The following is a 16,863-nucleotide window of genomic DNA, read 5'->3' on the forward strand; positions in this document are numbered from 1 at the left end:
GAGGGAGAGGGATAGAGTTAGAAACATTGATGAATGAGAAACATTGATCAGCTGCCTTCTGCACACCCCCTACTGGGGAGGTGCCCACCACCAAGGTACATGCCCTTGATCGGAATCGAACCTGGGACCCTTGAGTCCAAAGGGTGATGCTCTATCCACTGAGCCAAACCAGTCAGGGTGAATTAGATTATATTTAAAAAATAAATAAATAACCAAAAACAGAGAGTGTGAAAAAGAAAAGAAACAGAATAAGAGTAGAAACAAAATAAAAAATGTTAAAATAATGAATAATAAAAAAATAAAATGTAGAATAGGAAAAAAACAGAAAAAGAAAATGAAAATTAAAAGAGAAAAAATAATAGAAGAAAAGAGAGAAAAGAGAAGAAAGAAAAAAAAATCCTTTGGATCCCTATTCGTGGCGTTTGCTGGCCCTTGCTCCTATGTTGTTGACTCTGGCCCAGATGCTGGGTCTCCTGAGAGGTAATGTGGTGCAGGTCAGTGCGAGTCACTCTCCTGCCGGGCCCTGGGCATCTGACTGAAGCCTGCAGGCCGAGCCCCAAGTAGCTTGGTGGGCGGGGCCTCTGCAGCCCAGAGGGTCTCACGCCTTGAGTGTCCCTTTTCTGAGCTGCTCTCCCTTTCCCATGGAAATGGACTCCAGGTGGTGTCCTGGCCCTGGCTTGGGAGGTTTAAACAGATCCGCATTGTGGGTGGTGCCCATAGCTTGAAGGAGGGAGGGTGGGCACTTCCTCTTCTTCCAGTGCCTCAGCTCTGCCCAGTTTATTGGCAATCCCTTGTTGCCACCCCAAGCTAGAGGGGATAAGAGGAAATTTTAAAGTCAGCCCCACTTTGCACTCCAATCTTTCAGCGTGGCTGGCCCCCACTGGGTGTGCCCTCCATCCAGGTTCCAACCAGGCCAAATACCCCAGGGCCCCGCATCACCAGACCCAGCCACAGATTTCCACCCTCCTCTTGCCTCAGGTCACAACAGGGCGGGGCAGCACCAGCTGTTGCACAGGTCGGGTTATGGGTGCCAGTTCTCTGTGCTGGGCCACACTGTCCAGCCCCATCTCCACCATGTGTTCTTCCAGGGAATAAAGAATCCTTCAGGTTCACTCCTGGGTGTACTGGTGAGATTCCTCCAATGGCCCCTCCCACAGGTGGGCATGAGCTTCCCAAGCCGGCTTGTCACAAAGCAGCGGCTCTTTGCCTGGGATGTGTGGTCTCAGCCTCCCAGGAGGACTCATCCCCTCGCCCCTTGTTGCTCGGGGCTGAGACCCACACTCCCGGGGCAGGGACTGCACTGCCACACCTCCACCGGCTTTCCAGCTGTGCAGCCGCTGCACAGCCTCAAGCTGGCTCACCCTCTCCGCGTCTCCTGTCCCCTCCACATCCCCACCCACATGTCAGGTCAGCTGTCCTTAAACTGGCTTTTCAAGCTGAAGACTCTGCAGTTGAGCTGTTTCCCGCCACTCTGGAGCTATCTTGGAACCCCACCCAGGTTTTAATCTCCAGGACAAAGCACAGTGAAGGTTTGGGGCAAGAATCATGCTCTTCTGTGAGGTGGGAGGAGGTGAGGACCTCAACCTCCTTTCCACGATGTCCCCCCTGGAGCCGTTCCAGACAAGGCCTCCTGAGCTCCCGCACTGCGTTCACCAGGAGACAGGCTGGGGCTGCTTATGCCCCGCCGTCTGCCGGCTACAACCACCATCCAGGAACCTGTTTTTGCAGCACTGGGGGCAGGTCATGCCCGTTGGGAATGAATGCCTTAAATATCCTGTGAGCCTGTGGGGTCTTCGTGAGCCGCAGGGGAACTGCGTGCCCTCTGAGGCACCGCACGGGCCAGCCAAGCCCTCGCCACCCCTCCACTCCCCCCATTTCACAGAACTTTCTCTCTTCCATTTCCACCCAGGTGCTCGGCATGCACACCCTCAGCCTCAGCTCCCACATCTCTCTCCCAGCACCTCCCAGGCTCCCTCCCTCCCGCACTGGCCTAAGAGGGCACCGCTGGACAGTGCTGGGAGCAGGGACCACGTCTGGTGTCCATGTTAACTCTCCACACCAGCACAGTGTGGCACAGAATGTGCACTAATCAAGGAACCCTTCTTCCCCTGACCTGCACCCTCACCTGCTGCTGTGGTCGTTACCCACCGAGGAGTAACCAACTCTCCCCAAACGCTCACACACGGTCTGCCAGTGAGCCAGGCAGCCTGCGCTGGCCTGGCTGGTCATGGTCAGCTGGGGGTTGGCTGGGACAGCTCCTGCCTGCCCTGGCCTCTCACACAGGTGCACCAGCTCCCAAACAGCCCAGCTGCCACCGGCTTCCCCAGAGCGGCCAGGGGGGGCCGGGCACAGGCACTGCCCAGCAGCTGGTCTCATTGTTCTCAGTCCCCTGGCTCCTCCCGAGTGGGGACGGGCTGTGGCGTGACGGCCATCCTCTGCAGCCCGCCCCGCGCCCCACCAGCACCAGCACCACGGGGGGCTGCCCTGGCCACTCCCTCCAGGGCCGCTCCACCTGGATCCTCCTCGGTCCCGGCCCCCGACTCCCCCTCAGGGCACCACCTCTCTCCCTCAATGGGCCCATCTTGTCTCTAAGTCCTCCGCTCTGCCCTCTGGAAGCCCCAATCCGCCCCAGGCTTCGGGCCTCCAGGACCTAGGCTCACCCACCGGGAAACCCGGGTCTCACACGTTCCCAGAGCTCTCCCAGGTCACTGTCCTCACGCAGTCACGTTTAGCAAGCTGTTTGCAGATGTGACTCCGTGTGGAGCTCAGCAAGATCCTAGGTCCTGTTCACCGCCCTCCTCTCCCTCCGGGGCTCCGTGGCCTCTGGGTGGCCTGGCAGCGCCTCACTGCCAGGCACCTGCATTCCTGCCTGGAGGCTGCCCCTGGAGGCTTCTCTCAACCTTCAAGTTGACAAACACGAAGCAAGACAACCACAGGCCCCACAGGAAGTCACTGGTGTGAGCCGTGACCGCCAAGCTGGACTTAACCCCGAATTGCCTGCCGCGATCTCAGCCTCCAGGATGCAGCTCCCCGGCCAGTGTGGGCCGTTCTCGTCAGTGCCAACGGCAGGGGCTGCTGGGATGCACAGAGGTGCCTGACAACACGGACAATGACAAATCAGACAGGACACACGCAGGCCATTGGCAGCTGAGGTTTATTTAACTGGAAGCAGACAGGAGCAGGAAGTGCAGCGGCACACGAGGAACCCATTTCTGGGGGGTGGGATGCACGGAGACGAGGCCTGGCCAGCACTCTGGGCCCCGCACACCAGCTCCGGGAGGGTTGGCGGTCGCAGCTTCTGCGTTGACCAGGTTAGCAAGTGACCTCCGACAGACCTGCGGGGAAACAGAGCTGCCAGCGGCTCCCGCAGAAGAGACAACTCGGGGGTGGGAGTGACCTGGCCCCGCCCCGAGACACCCCGCACAGGGCACCCGACGCGGCAGCTCCTTCCTGCTCCCTCAGACGCTGGCACAGGGACACGCGCCCACATGAGGCCATGCTCGCGGCAGTTTGAGGAGTTAGGAAAGCCCCGTAGCCATCAAACTTGCGGCTGGTGGGCCGCATGCCTCATTAACAAAGGCAGACACGGTTCTTCACCGCATACATGTGTACAGACATCATGGCAGCCAGGGGAGGTGGGGACAAAGGAAGCCCCATCATAACGATGTTCACCACACTGTCACGCTAAAATCTGAAGTCCACTGAAAATCCTACACACAGCCTGTATTTCCAAAGTGGGGCAAGTTCAGTGAATTCGGACACAGACATGGAAGTTACACTCACTGATTTATAATAGCAAGGGAATGCTTGCATTATAATACTGAGTTAAAAAGATCAGCAATCAAAGCTACACAACCTGTAAATTCAACTCTGCCAGCAACACAAGAGCTGAAAAAGCAGAGGAGAAAAGTCACTCAAGGTGCTCAGTGGCGGATACCCACGTGGTTATTCTCTTCATCACACTTTTTATCAGCTTTCAAAGGCTCTACTAAAAATTACATTGCTTTTTTAAGTGGGAGGGGAATACCAACATAAAAAACCCACTAAGTGATCCTATATAATAAAAGGCTAATATGCAAAACAACCAAACAGCAGAATAACTATGATGCACACTGACCACCAGGGGGCAGATGCTCAGTGCAGGAACTGCCCCTTGGTGGTCAGTGCACTCCCACAGGGGGAGCACTGCTCAGCCAGAAGCCAGGCTCATGGCTGGCAAGCACAGCAGCGATGGCGGGAGCCTCTTCTGCCTCCGCGACAACGCTAGGATTCCTTGGGAGATGTCCAACTGCCGGTCTAGGCCTGCTCCCCAAGGGGTTCCAGATTGCAAGAGGGTGCAGGCTGAGCTGAAGGGACCCCCACCCCCGACCCAGGGCACGAATGTACTGGGCCTCTAGTTTTAAGTTAAAAAACAAATAGAAAAGAGAGTTGTGGGCGGAGCTCACAGCTGAGTAAATTTATAAAGCAGTGGGAGACAGGCCCAGGGCAATGATTAACTAACTGCCCTGCCAGCCTGCACTTTCTCACGGGGTCAGAGCAAGCCTCAGTCACATTCTCCCGCTGCATCAGCTGCCCGTCCACACTGCCCCTCCTGGGACACATCTGTAGGAAGCCTGCAGCGCCGCTACCACGTTCAAGGCCCAAACTGGGATCGAAAGCACAGGCTACAGACACCCAAGGTCCACCCCGAGGAAGCAGGGGCACGTGGAGCTGTGAGGAGAAACTGGACCAAGGCCCCGGTGCCGGGAGCACCAGGGAGCCCTGCTCGGCCGGCTGGGCAGCATCGCCCACAGTGGGTGAGAGAGACACTGGTCTGTTTACCACCCAGGACACCTGGCTATCGCTGATGACAAGGCAGGCCTTGGTCACTCTGACTGAGACCACTACTGCTTTAAACACAAGGTCTCCCGCCGCCCTCAGCAGTCCTGCGCACACCTGCACGGCATGGCTGGTTTGGTGCGGGCTCTCCCTGACACCCCTCCCGCTTCTGTGTGCGGGACAGAGGACATGATGGCCAATCCCGAGACGGTCATGGCACAGGCACGGTCGCTAGTGCCCCTGCACTCAAAACGCAGGATGTCTTACGTTCCTTGCGGAGTGAAAGGTCCCCACGGCGAGGCGAAGGCAGAGGGCACGTACCTAGCTTGCTGCCCCCGCGGGTGGCCCAGCACAGGCAGTAGTGGGTCATGAGCTGCTCCAGGAGCTCCAGCTCGTCCAGGAACTCGAGGGACTCGATCCTGCAGAGCCAACGCAGAACAGACGCGTGAGCAGGTGACAGAGGACAAGGCACTCGTGCCAGACCGCGTGGAAGAGCCGACAAGCAGTAGCCACGGTGCGCTTCCATGGCAACTCACTTTATTACAAAGAAGGAAAAGCACCACAAGCAAAACCAAAAGACAAACGCGAAAAAGTATCTGCAACATAAAGAGCAAAGGTAGATTCCCCTGCTGCATAAGAGCTGTTGTACTTCAATAAAAAAAGTCATAAGTTCATGTAAAAGACGGATGGGTGGGAGGAAGGATGCAAAGGTGAAGGGGAACAGAGGCACACACTGCCACTCCAGAAGGCTACAGCCCTGGCTGGCGGCTCAGTTGGCTGGAGCATTGTCCTGTACACCAAAAGGTGGTGGGTTCGAGTCTGGTCAGGTTGCAGGTTCAAGCCCCAGTAGGGGTGGGTGCAGGAGGCAACTGATCAATGTTGCTCTCTCACATCCACATATCTCTCTCACCCGATGTTTCTCCCTCTTCCTCTCTCTCCTTGGACTCCTCTCCATCCCTCCTTTTCTCTCTCTAAAAATCAATAAAAGTTTGCCCTGGCAGGTGTTGCTCTGTGGTTAGAGTGTCAGCCACACACCCAATGGTCACAGGTATTTCTGTGAAGATGAGAGGAAAAGTCCATTTAAAAATCTGAGAGCAGACCTTCCTCCACTCCAACCACGAGGGTCACAGACACGTCCCCTGTGGAGGCAGCCGGGAGCGCGGCAGGTTGACCGCTGGGGTGGGTGCAGGTCGCCTGTTTGGGCGCAAACCCTATCCCGGCTGAGCTGCCACGCTCCTGTCAGGCGGGCGGAGCGCTTCCCGGGTGTCAGGCAGCCTGGTTCTCGGGAGTCTGCGCTGGGGGACAGGACAGGGTGCTGTACCTGCTGACTTCGGCCTGCGGTAGCCTGCTGTACAGCTCCATCATGTTCACGGCCGACGCCGTCTCCCAGCCGTTGGACAGGAACCGCTCTTTCTGGGCCGCGGGAGGAGAGGAGAGAAGGGGAATGTGGGCACCGTGTGAATGCCGGCGTCTAAGCACCGAGGACTCCTTACATGCCTCCCCTTTCAAAAGCCCATCCGGCCCTACCATCCTTCTTACCCCCCAACGTTCCACACTGAGCATGCCGGGCCCATTTCAATGAGGGCACAGTGGGAGGTATCTCTTCAGCCAAAAAAGCAACAACCCATGTTTAAAAAGATTCAAATACACCAACTCCGAATATTTTAAAAAATAACTGTGGAAAACTGGACATGAACTAGGTGCTAGATGCTACGATGGACTCACTGCCAAGTTTCTAAGCTGTAATCATGGTATCATCATTCCTATTGGTCTACTGGAGATTTATACTGTTGTATTTAGGAGGGAAATGATATACTATCTGGGATTTGCCTTAAAATATTCCAATATCACCACCAGAAAAAGTTTGGAGGGAATGAATAGTATTTACAAGATACTAATTATTGAAGCTGGCTGACGGGACACGGCTGTTGGTTTTACTATTCCCTCTGTTTTGCCGTTGCTTGAAAAATGCACAATAAAAAGTTAAATAACAGGGTGCAGGAAATACGCATTTGATGCCAACAGGGGAAGCAGGGCTGGCCTGCACTAGCGTGAGAACGGTTCCGCACGAGCCCGGCCTGCAGGCGGCGCTCCTCCCGCCGGGCTGGCCCAGGTGTGAGGCGCCCTCTGCTCTCACCTGGGACTCTAAGGACTTGCAGGGCTCCACCCCCGCCAGGTCACACTGTCGTCTCCGCAGGTTTTCAATCATGATCTGCCCAAACCGGTCATCCATGTTCACCTGGGGAGGAAGAGCAGCCAGGCATCGCCATTAGGGTGTTCTCACACACGCAACATACAACGGCACCTACTTCCCAAGTGAGGCTGCGGTCTGCTGGTACCCAGGGCAGGCCACGCAGCCTGCGCAGTGCTGATGGGGGCATGAACCGGCAGCCCCTGGAGGCAGCTGGGTCCCGAGAACCCGCCGGGGCCCGGCCTCTCCTGCAGGTGCTCCTGCCCGTGTGCGCAAAGGGGCAAGGGCGTCGGCTGCAGCACTGCAGACCGGGCAGTCGGAGGGCTACACGCACCAGCCGGGCTCAGTTATTCTGCACGTTCTCCCCGATGGAATCCCGCAGAGCCGGGGAAGCAGGAAAGACACACATCCACTATGGGATGATCTCTAAGCTCTAAGAACTCCTGAAAAAAGCTTCCGGGGAATGTCTACTGTATTCTCCCATCTGCCTTTAAGGGGAAAAAAATCTACATTTACATATGCTTAGGAAAATTCTGGAACCTGGCAACGTTGCTTCCCAGGGGAGAGGGCTGAGGTGGGGGCAGGAGAGACCTACCTTGTCTGCCCTTCTGTACTATCTGATATATTTCTATTCTGCACATAGTGTTACTTTTGGATAAAAAAAAACTTGTATAAAAAACTCTAATTAGCCGAAACCGGTTTGGCTCAGTAGTTGAGCGTCGGTCTGGGGACTGAAAGGTCCCAGGTTTGATTCTGGTCAAGGGCATGTATATTGGTTGTGGGCACATCCCCGGTGGGGGTGTGTGTTAGAGGCAGCTGGTCGATGTTTCTCTCTCATCGACGTTTCTAGCTCTCTCCTTTCCTCTCTGTAAAATATCAATAATATATATATATATATATATATATATATATATATATATATATATTTTTTAAACTCTAATTAAGCCTAGCCAGTGGTCGGCAAACTCATTAGGCAACAGAGCCAAATATCAGCAGTACAACGATTGAAATTTCTTTGGAGAGCCGAAAACTGACTTTTGGGCACGAGTCTTGAAGTTGCAATCGCACTGTATGAGCGCACCCGCACGTGGTATTTTGTGGAAGAGCCACACTCAAGGGGCCAAAGAGCTACTTGTGGCTCACCAGCTGCGGTTTGCTGATCACTGCCCTAGGCAGTTTGGCTCAGTGGATAGAGCATCAGCCTGAGAACCATAGGGCATGTACCTCGGTTGCAGGCTCCTCCCTGGACCGGGCCCTGATCGGGGCACGTGTGGGAGGCAACCAATTGATATGTTTCCCTCACATTGATATTTCTCTCTGTCTTTCCCTCTCTCTTCCTCTCTCTAAAAATCAATGGAAAAATATTCTCAGATGAAAATTAAAAAAAACACAACCACACACAGTACTATCTGTTGTACTACAGGCACTTACCAAAAGTTAAAAAAAAATAATGAAATTCTATCTGTGCACAAATACCACAAGACATCGTCTATTATGGCATGTATGCACTGTTACTTGGTCATATACACAGCAGCAAAGATTCACCATAACAGGCCAGGAGACCAGGGCTCTCTCCTGTGCTGCATGTGCACAGCTTCCGTGGCACTAGGCGTTAGTTTGTCACACACACTCCCTCGCTGCACTGCCGGGTGTGAGTCCCGGCCTGCCATCTGACCGCTGCCCACCAGCGGTGCTTCGGTCCCCGCCGGTAAAACCATGAGGACAAGGACTTCCCTGTGGGTTGCTGTGGGTAAATACGTTGACACGTGTGAAACTCACAGCATAGCGTTCACTACTCTCATCATTATTGTCGTTGTCATCCTCCACGTGGTTTTGTCCTTTTAAACTAGTTAGGAACTGATGTAAGGCACAGGAGGATGCGGCGATTCTACGTTTGGGATAAAATTACTGAGATAAGTTGTGGGGGATCAGAACCGGTTTGGGGACAGTGTGGACAACATATTGGCACTGGCCCATCCCCAGGCCTGCTCCAAAGTGGCAGGGTCGCTGGCCTACACTCGCTGAGCCGCCTCTCCGGGGCAGTCGGACAGAGGAGCACACCAGTGACGCCAGGTAACGAAGCAGCTGGCAGCCGAGATTGGGGAACACAGGAAGAGCAGATTCATTTCCCCCAGGAGTGGCACCCTGAACGCAGCAGGCGGCCTGGAATTACTCACACAGCAGAGAGAAGGCCGAGGAGGCCAGCACTACGCCCACTCGCCAGTCACAGAGGGAGGAGGAAATCCCACCGGGACCCACCTACACAGGAGCGGGGCTGGGTGGGTGGGACGTGGAGCCCAGGTCTAGCCCTGGTCTGCCCATAATCACGTGACTGTGGGCAAGACTTGCACTGCTCTCATCTCCATAAGTATAAAATAAAAAATAAGATAGACAACAAAATCAATACAACTAAACAAATCTGAAATAAACAGTAACATCAGCAAGCATGGCCTCGGTGCTTTCCACGTGCAGATCTCCTGAACGCCCACAGGCCCGAGGGGGCATCTTCTCTTTATGAACAGAGAACCGGGCTCAGAGGGCACTAGCCGCCAGCACTGCCTTCACAGCCGGGGGTGCTGTAAACACCACGATGAAGTCGGCTTTATCATCCTCCTTTCTCATTGAGGACACGGGCACAGAGAGGTTCTGTAAGGCATCCTGGCCACACAGCTCCGCAGTCACCTCCAGAGCAGGGATTCCCACCCCCAAGTAATTCTGCCTCAGGCCTCACAGCCAATAAGATCCAGGGCCAGCTTTGGACCCAAGCTGGACAAGCCCAGAGCTCTGAAACGACCCAGTGAGCAAACCCGCAGCCAGAGGACCAGACTCAGTGAACTGAGAAATCAGGAAATGTTACATTAAAATCCTGCATTTCTGCCCGGCTGGCATGGCTCAGTGGTTGAGTGTCAATCTATGGTCCAGGAGGTCCGATCAGGGCACATACCCGGGTTGTGGGTTCAATCCCCAGGAGGGTGTGCAGGAGGCAGCCAATCAATGATACTCTCTCATCATTGATGTTTCTATCTTTCTCTCTCTCTCTCCCTTCATCTCTGAAATCAATCTATAATAATAAAAGGGTAATATGCTAATTAGACCATTAGACTGAATGTCCTTCCGGACGTTCCGGATGAAGCCAGGGCCAGAGTGAAACAGCTCAGGTCCTGGTTGCTGGTGAGAAGATGGTGCCAGTGGAAGGAAAGCCTATTCTTGCACAAATTTTCAGGCATCCAGCCTCTAGTAAAAATATATTTTTAAAAAACCCTGCTTTCTAACTTCTGAAAAGCTGAGAACTCTGGCAAGTGGAGGCCCACAGGCCACTCAGTGTGACTGGCCGGGACTGCAGAGGCCGCTCTCTGAGCTGGAGCAGGGAGGCCAGGCCCCCTGGTCCCACCTCCACAGCACTCATCTGCCAACTTCCTCCCCTTGCACCCGTGCCACCTCTGAGGGCAATGAGTTTGCCACCCCTCAGTGCAGGCAACCAAAAGTCCATCCAGGGCTCCGACTGGATAGGACAGTAAATAGTGATCAGATAGGAACGCAAGAACCTTCCATAAGGGCCAAGACAGCGGTTCCAAAAGCGCCGCTAGGCTAAACGTTTGCAGGTAAAGGGCTCCGGAGAAGCGGGCCTGCGGGCGCTGCCTAATGGAGGAGAGGTTAGCGGGGCAGAAGGAAAGAAAGGCAGAAGCAGGTGCGGTGCTCCGAGGCCGGATGCAGGTTTCCTGTCCTTCCTCTTACCTGTTCGTAGCTGATGAACATGGCGGTCTCAAAACTGCTGGCTGCCCACCTGATTAGGTTTGCAGACTGCTCCGGAGTCATGTAGACCAGCACACACTCGGTCACCAGGAGTGTCGGCAACCTTGGGAGAAAAGAGCAGGCACGTGTTCACCAGCTGGCACTCTGGCCGGGCACGTGCTGCATGCTGGCAGGGCAGCTCCCAGCCAGGGCCCCAGCAGCTCTCTGCAAGCACGTGGCCACTCAGCACAGCCACATGTGGCACCGCCACGTCCGAGACATACTGCTCACAGGTGAGCCGCGAGGGCGGTGTGTCTGGCTTGTGAAATGAGTTGAGTGGCTGCGGACTCTCCGCACCCTGCCCCACATGGCGGCAATAGCAAACTGCAGATCCCGCCACTGAAGAGGCCATTTCCTCCCCGGAGTCTGGGTCAGGCTGCAGCATGCTTAGGCCCATGAACAGGAGCAAACAAGAAGCCTGACAATCCCTTGCACGTGGGCACCTCTCTCTGGCTGCACTCGGCAAAATAAACCACTGTGTGCGTGGACCCACGCTCGCTGGCTGCAGTGGGGGAGGCCCCTGGTGAATGAGGCAGCACAGTGACAGGAGTCAGCCCCCAGCCGAGCTGCCTGTGTACACACACACACACACACACATGCACATGCATGTGACCCCAAAGCCTGGCTCACACTGTCAACTCAGAGTCCTGAGCAACTGAACAGTGAGCTGTTTGAAACCTCTGCGTTTGGAAGGATTTGTTACACATGAAGAGTGACTGACAGATGCAGCAATACTGGCATGCATTTAACGGAATCTAGTTCTTTTTATATAAGCTCACACCAGGAAGAATTGAAAACATGATCAGTTATGGGAACCCTAATCAGAATACACCGATGTTCACTTTGCCATACGCATGTGCAAAGGCATAGATATGGCAGTTTGCTGTACACACTGCGCTGGCGTGTCTTTCTGTGACCCAAACTCTGATGTCACCATTTGGCGAGCAGCCTCTTTGGTCTGTGCTGCTAGAAAGACTGTCACTGACCAGCCGGTGTGCGGCTGCTTGGTGGGGCTACTTTGCAGATCTGTTTGCCTGATGGCTCCGTTACAATGGCTACTTAGTCTGCAATAGTCTCTCCTATATACCTGTGACTGCTCATACGTCTTCCAGCTCCGGCGTCCACGGGGACAGCCCCCAGCAGAGAAGGAGCTGAGCTCAATATCAGTCCTCCAGAAATTACATTCTACTTAGCATCCATTCTCACTAACTGGACCCAAGTTTGGAACGCAACAGGAAAGCAATAAACTGCTAGGGAAACACCTAAAAACCTTACTTTTTGAAAGGGAACTCGGACTCAAAGAGGTTTTTAAGCAAACAGAAAACCCCACTCCTATTCAACAGGGAGCGGTCCGACGGGGACCCAGCGTGCAAGTCCTCAGTGTGGACGGGCTGCCGGCTTCCCAGGGCCGGCTCTCCGTCCACTGCCTCACTAACCTGCCCGGGGGAGCCAGCCGTGTCCTTGAACATCTAGCCAGGGGTCCTCAAACTTTTTAAAGTGGGGGCCAGATCACGGTCCCTCAGAGAGCTGGAGGGCCGGACTATATGAACTACTAATTCCTACTGTAACACCTCGGCTGCACTCACTGCCCAAAAAACCTGGCGGGCCGGATCAGACTCCTCTGCGGGCCGCATGTGGCCCGCGGGCCGTAGTTTGAAGACCCCTGATCTAGACTCACCTCTGCCAGCAGAGCGCACTACCTCTTGCAATCTGTGTGGCATATAAACGTTCCTGGGGGGGGGGGGGGGGGAGCAGGTGGGTCTGGACATCTTAACAACAGCCTGGCAGGTGACAACAGGCCAAAAGGGCAAACAGAAACTTCCAGACGCAGACCCGGCAGCCAGCACGGCATAAATGAAGGGTTTGCTGGGAAGACCCAGCTTTGACTGCCGACACTTTCGTCCCCTCAGTCGCTGACAGTTCACCTGTATTTGTACCTGTTCTCGCTCCTTTCTCTCCGCTCAGAAGAATGGGGAGCCTTCCTTTCCCGGAAGGACGGTTAGCCTAAGTCCAGGTTTTGCAGCCCTTTCCTCTCTAGCAGTGATCCCCTAGTTGCTACTTTATCTCATCATTTGCCATTGATTTTTGCCTTCAATTTCTTCTTTAAAATAGCATTCCCCTGACTGGCAGTGTGGCTAAGTGGTTGAGCGTCGACCTAGGAACCAAAAGGTCACAGTTGGATTCCCTATCAGGGCACATGCCAGGTTGTGGGCTGGATTCCCCAGTAGGGGGCGTGCAGGAAGCAGCCCATCGATTATTCTCTCATCACTGATGTTTCTCTCTCTCTGAAATCAATAAAAACATATTTTTAAAAATACCGTGTTTCCCCGAAAAAAGACGTCCTCTGAAAATAAGACTTAGCGCATGGAAAAATAAGACATCCCCTGAAAATAAGATCTACCGCATCTTTGGGAGCAAAAATTAATATAAGACACTGTCTTATTTTCAGGGAAACAGGGTAGCATTCCCTCGACCTTCCCTTCCCCTCCAGCCTCACCCTGATTACTCCCTACAGGAGACTGTGCAGACATGGCTCCCCTCCGCAGCTTTCCCCCAGCCTGCCCGTGGCAGCAGCCTGTGCGAGTCACACCTGCCCTCCTCTGGGCCCCACGGGCCCTCACTCTCCACAACTTGGTGAACCTTCTGCTTCACTTTAAAACACTCTGTGAGGTATACATGTAACCATGAAAATATAGTATTGGGGGGGTTGATTTGACACACTAAACATATTACTCTGCAACTTGACTTTTATTTACTCAGTATTATGTTTTCGAGCTCTCTCCATGTTCACCTGGGGCATGCATTATATAGGTTATTCATCCATTTCCCTCCTGATGGACATTTGTGTTCAATTTTCTGCTATTAAAAACTGCCTATGCCCTTGCTGATTTGGCTCAGTGGTTAGAACGTCAGCCTTCGGACCGAAGGGCTGTGGGTTCGATTCCAGTCAAGGACAAATACCTCAGTTGTAGACTCCATCTTTGGCCTCATCAGGGTGAGAATGGGAGGCAACCAATTGATGTGTCTCTCTCATATCGATGTTCCCTCTCTTTCCCCCCTCACTCCTCTCTCTTCCACTCCAAATATAAATAAATAAAATTTTTAAAAATCAATGGAAAAAATATCCTGGGGTGAGGATTAAAAACTAAAAATAAATAAAAAAGGTGGCTGCAGGGAACACCCACCTGTGCCTGTGCAGGGACACAGCTGAGGTGGAGCTGCTGGGTCACAGGGTGCACCTGTGCGATCTCACCAGGTCCCTCCGACTCTCCTCACCCTCGTCCTACTGAGCTCACGTCCACCAGTGCTCAAACCATTTATTTTACCCCGTCACCTTGCCAACTCTTAATACTGCCAGGCTCGGACATTTTTGGCAACTTGATGGAAGCAAAATGGAATTTCATCTGATTACTAGTGTGGTGCCCGTGCCCTTGTCCTCGGATATTCTTTACTCTATTCTCTGTGCTGCCTTGTCTTTTTTTCTTCCCATTTGTCTATAGGACTTTTTTCTTCTTTCTTTTTTTTTACAGTAGCTGTTTTTCATATATTCTCGATGCTAATCCTTGCTTTGTGTATTGCAATTATATGCTTCTATGCATACAATTACCCTCTACCGAGCTTTGTTTATATTACACATCAGTATTTTACAAAAGCAATACAGGTTATTCTGATGTGAAACAGACTTGAGAAGCAGTGCTTCTAAAACATTCAGAAAATTACTCAGGGTGACGAGGAACTGGGACGGGGCCTGGGTGACCCCCTGCACCGCCAACTGGCCTTCTCTCATGTTAGCAGGAGACCACACATGTAAGAGGTTAAAAAAAATCTCACTGTGTGTTCATGTTACATTTCTTTAGTTTCTCTTCCAGTGTGGGTAAATCTCGAAGATCTGCTCCAATAATGGCATATCTCTTTGAATCCAACATGTGTCCATCTGCAAATACAAGAGAAGATCATTTCAACAGAAATAAATCAAGAAGAGGTTGTTCATTGCAATGGGCAGGGCTTCCTCAAAATTAAAGTTGTTTTTCTCTATTATAAAAATACGTGCTCATTTTTAATAATCAGGTAAGAGGAGAGTGAAAATGAACTGATATTACATTTCCCAAAACAACAGCTATTAGTGTTTTGATGTATAATGTTCCAGTTTTTTTTCCTATGTGCTTAAACTCATAGACACAATACAAACACTTTCTCTCTCTCTCACTCTTTCGCTCTTGCTCTCACTCTCGCTCTACACACACACACACACACACACACACACACAGAAAATGGGGCCACTCCATATTTGTTTGAAAAATGCTTTTCCTGCTTCACAGTGCTTTCCTGGCGTGCTGCTGGGCGGATGAAACAGCTGACTGAGCCCATCCTTCACACGTGGCATTCCCGGGTGGTCTCTGCCATGGGCCTGCGATACGCCCCTGTGCATGCATCTGGAAGCACCGCCTCCTTATTTCTTTAACGGGCAGAGTAACCTGCGTTGTGATACACACACAGGGATGCTCACCGCAGGCCTAGGACAGAGCTGCTGTGTCAGGGCACACACTCGCACTCAGTAGCTATACGTCCTGGAGACCCAATGCACACAGTGCCCACTGGCGACACTGCACTCTAGTCCTCAAAGCTGCTAGGACTGGATCTTCATTATTCCGCCCACCAAAAGGAAACGGTAATTTGCGGCATGAGAGAGGCACTAATTATCACTACGCAGGCAGTCACACAACAACATATAAATGTGTCAAATAAACTGGTACACCTGGCATTACACAGTGCTGGTGTCGAATAGACTTCAATTTAGAAAAGTAGGTTATATGTGAGGAGGGCAACAAGTAAGCCTGCTTCACACTGGTGCTGACGGGCAGGCTCTCTAAGTGCTGTGCCAATTTTTAAGCTATTGTCTTTGACAGAAAATAGTTCAATCCCCAGCTCTGGTCAGGGCACGGGCAGGAGGCAGCGATTGATGTGCTTCTTTCAATCCAAGTTCCTTTCTCTCTCTCTAAAAAAAACAATGGAAAAAATATCCTCGGGTAAGGATTAACCAAAACAATAATAAAATAAAATAAAGCTGGAGGGAAATACTTGAGTGCTGGGGAAGGAGGTGACAGTGGGTGAGCCCGTCAGGCCTAAGGCAGTGGAGGGGCAGAAGCGGCCACTCACCCCTCTCCAGCACTTCCCTGCAGGAGCGAGGGCCGCAGCTGCCAGATCTGCTCTTCCAAGGAAAGCAGGTTTTCATTAAAAATCTCCTCTTTTCAAAATGCTGGCAACTAATTTAAATATTTTTTTAAAGATTTAAGATTAGGGATCTATGGACATCTAGTAAGTCACAAATAGCTGTTTTAAAATCCTTCCTGGTAATTGTAAAGGAAGTATACATGGATCAGAAGTAGACACTGTGTGACATCACGTGCACGGGTGCACCCATACACATGCACACATGCACGTTCGCACACACACACACACACACCATCTTTAAAAAGGAAAGGGGGAAGCAAGCAAAGATGGCGATCTGGCCCATACAGCACCACCTGGGGGGATACTTGCCGCCTTGAAGTGAGTCCTCTGAATGTAACTCTAAAATGGGCTTTGACAGGAGAGGCCTGGATCTATGGGAGGTGGAAAGAGGAGAGAGGAGTCAGGCGGCTTATCCGCTGCACAAACACAGACCCCCCTGGAAAAGCGCCAATGCCATGGCTGCTGCGGTGAGCACTCTGTTCAATTCCCTGTGGCCCGAGGCACCTGGGGACACGCGTCTCGGTCAGGTCAGCTAAGCCTCCCCCTCACAATCTGAAGCCAACCACAACCCAAGCGAGACAGGCTGTGTCGCCATCTCTAGCTGTCCACCCCTTCTCAAACAAAACCCTAAAGACGCCTACTAATTCTCACAGGTAACTCAAATAATTTGCTTACTCAGACCTATAGTTCATGTATGTGATAACGCCCCCAATCAAGACTATGAAAAACATCAGAGCGCCAATCTGCCGGCACCCCCGCAGGCACACACAGACGCGTGCCTGTCGGCTCGGAGCGCGCTGGCCTGCACTGCACCTCCTCACACCCACTCG

General features: G+C 52.7%; 1 protein-coding gene across 2 annotated transcripts in view; it reads right to left on the bottom strand.

Moving 5' to 3' along the window:
• Window positions 1-3,135: 3,135 nt before the first annotated feature.
• The window catches only part of LCMT1 (leucine carboxyl methyltransferase 1), a 34,363-nt gene continuing 20,635 nt past the window's right edge, over window positions 3,136-16,863 (bottom strand). The window contains exons 5-11 of one of the 2 annotated variants that reach the window (XM_084882761.1): window positions 16,343-16,404; window positions 14,633-14,735; window positions 10,745-10,865; window positions 6,956-7,057; window positions 6,140-6,231; window positions 5,140-5,237; window positions 3,136-3,335 (exon numbers count right to left, since the gene is read on the bottom strand). In XM_084882761.1, coding sequence (XP_084738887.1) covers window positions 3,313-3,335; window positions 5,140-5,237; window positions 6,140-6,231; window positions 6,956-7,057; window positions 10,745-10,865; window positions 14,633-14,735; window positions 16,343-16,404 — 601 coding nt within the window. In that variant the 3' untranslated portion in view covers window positions 3,136-3,312. Of the gene's footprint in view, window positions 3,336-5,085; window positions 5,238-6,139; window positions 6,232-6,955; window positions 7,058-10,744; window positions 10,866-14,632; window positions 14,736-16,342; window positions 16,405-16,863 lie in introns of both variants that reach the window. The other variant, XM_084882760.1, reaches the window with a different exon arrangement.

This window comes from Pipistrellus hanaki (assembly GCF_964339955.1).
Source record: "Pipistrellus hanaki genome assembly, chromosome: 4".
Lineage (NCBI taxonomy): Eukaryota > Metazoa > Chordata > Mammalia > Chiroptera > Vespertilionidae > Pipistrellus > Pipistrellus hanaki.